Source organism: Sinocyclocheilus anshuiensis, unplaced genomic scaffold (genome assembly GCF_001515605.1).
Source record: "Sinocyclocheilus anshuiensis isolate Anshui unplaced genomic scaffold, SAMN03320099.WGS_v1.1 scaffold586, whole genome shotgun sequence".
Taxonomy (NCBI): Eukaryota; Metazoa; Chordata; class Actinopteri; order Cypriniformes; family Cyprinidae; genus Sinocyclocheilus; species Sinocyclocheilus anshuiensis.
This window is the reverse complement of record NW_015544146.1, coordinates 251,921-254,208: the sequence shown is the minus strand read 5'-3', so window position 1 is coordinate 254,208 and position 2,288 is coordinate 251,921. Positions and strand designations below refer to the sequence as shown.

The following is a 2,288-nucleotide window of genomic DNA, read 5'->3' as shown; positions in this document are numbered from 1 at the left end:
AGTATATATACAAATTTAGGGAAAACAGCCTAAGCTGGATTTAGGGTACAGCAGTCGGCTTAATTAAATGGCGCAACAGGCAGCTCTCTTTTAAAACAGACTTTTAAGAAGGGATGGATGTTTGCTTCAAGTGATAGGCCAGGTAAGTGAAATTCTATTATCTTGCTGTATGTGTGTCGTTTTCTTTACGTTTTCTGACTAAAAGCAACCAAAAAGCCATTTTAAAGTGGTTAAGCAAATAATAATAATAATAATAATCGGCAGGGATCCCAGACCAATACAATTAGTGTGCCTCCTCTATTTTAAAACCCACGAGCCGCCACTGATTGCTATAGTGTTAATCTCTTTGTAATTAGTGTTTCTCAGTCCGCATTGTGAATTATGATGGTGTTGTGTGTGATTCTCAAGGCCTAGTATGTCAGGACTTCACCTCGTGAAGCAGGGCAGGGACCGCAGACGCATTGACCTGCAGAGGGACTTCACTGTCGCTTCCCCCGCTGAGTTTGTCACCCGCTTTGGTGGCAACAAAGTCATTGAGAAGGTAAGATTAACGTCTGATATTCTACGACATGTGCGTGATGCAGTGTTATTAGTGTCATAGAGATACTATTATAGCTTTATATTGATTAAATTTTATTTTTATATTTTACATTTTTTATTGAATTAAGATGTTTTTAAATTGAAAATTGAAAATTTGTTGTTTTGTCATTTTTAATGTTAATAATGTTTTAATGTCTATACAGTTTTATTCTTTTTTTCAGTTTTAGTTATTTTGTTACAAGTTAAACTAAATGAAATTGAGAAATGTTTCCTTGGCAACTAGTTGAAATTAGTGTTAATTTTGTCAGCTGTTTTTAATTTAGTCTTAGTCCTGTGTCAAATGTAACTTTTAGTTTTTATCAGATTTAGTCAACTTGTCCCTTTTTTAGTTTTAGTCAGGTTTTAGTCGACTAAATGTCTGAGAATTTTAGTCTAGTTTTAGTCAGTGGAAACTTACACATTTTCATCTTGATGATGGGAAAAAAAAATATTATTTTGCTCAATTTTAATTGCAATGATTGTTGTCGTGGAAAATTTATTTTTACATTTCATCAGATGTTGCTCTTTCACCAATAAGCAAAATCAATAGAAAATCGACTTGTATGCATGGCTTACTTCACCTCATCTAACGTTAGTGTACAGATTTATAGCAGGATATCAATTAGAGGCTAAATAAACACCAAAGACTTCAGATATACACTCGCCCTGTCTACGTTATGAAAACTGGTGTAACAGAAACCTAGTCTCAAATGTATACACTCGCCCTGTCTACGTTATGAAAACTGGTGTAACAGAAAACTAGTCTCAAATGTTAAAACAGAGAAATTCCTAATAGTAATTCCAATAATTCCAAATTGCATTCATGTTTTTCTTTTAAAACAATGGCAAAAAGACTTCTTGCTGCACAGAGGTTGCGTAAGTAACGTTACAATCCACAACCACTATCGCAAACAATACAGTCGAGATCCCTGACAGAACACAGACTGGCTGAATGACACTTTCATTTAAGCAGAATACCTCAAATGGAGATCGCTGAACTCCAGTTTACTTATACAGTACTGTATGTCAGTGTTTTCAGATCGCGGCGCCTCCACAGAGAGAGCACGTTGCCAGATTGAATAAAGCAGAGTATGTATTAGGGCTGGGCGATATAGCTAAAAAAATTATCAACGATATAATGTTTCATATCGTTCAGTATCGATAATTCTTGAAATTTTTTATAACCTTTTTTAAAAAGAGCAATAGAATTTTTTTTTTTAATTTAGCCACTGTATTTTTAAATTAACCCAATTTATTGAGACAAACAACAAATTTTTTTTTGTTTGTTTTAACAGTCAAACACACAATAAAAAGGAGGAGGGCGCAATGAGCACAATAATGCAGCACATAATGTCAACGCATGGAAATAACTGTCTATAAAACAAACGGTTTTCTGAGAGCACACATCCGAAGCACATGGACCGAAAGCGGCTGGGTTAATCTTTTTCACGTTTCCTTGGTTGGTAGATGCACCGGGTACCTGATTATAGCACTTAAAACCTGGATAAGTCAGATTTTCATGATATGTCACCTTTAATACAAAGAGCCAAATCGCCCATCACGCAGATTGCATTTAAAAACATAAGAGACGCAGTGAAAAGGAATAAACCTCCACAAATTCACGACGTGTTTTCTGAAAGTTTAAACTGTTTTAACTTTGCATGGCTACATCTCTTCTGTGAGACGCGAGTGCAGCAGTCATATTTGTC

General features: G+C 35.1%; 1 protein-coding gene across 8 annotated transcripts in view; it reads left to right on the top strand.

Moving 5' to 3' along the window:
- Window positions 1-355: 355 nt before the first annotated feature.
- Window positions 356-2,288, top strand: part of LOC107695157 (acetyl-CoA carboxylase) — a 45,999-nt gene continuing 44,066 nt past the window's right edge. For 4 of the 8 annotated variants that reach the window (XM_016494973.1, XM_016494972.1, XM_016494970.1 and 1 more), the window contains exon 1: window positions 366-541. In XM_016494973.1, the coding sequence (XP_016350459.1) occupies window positions 416-541 (126 nt within the window). In that variant the 5' untranslated portion in view covers window positions 366-415. Of the gene's footprint in view, window positions 542-2,288 lie in introns of all 8 variants that reach the window. The other 4 variants (XM_016494971.1, XM_016494969.1, XM_016494975.1 and 1 more) reach the window with 3 other exon arrangements.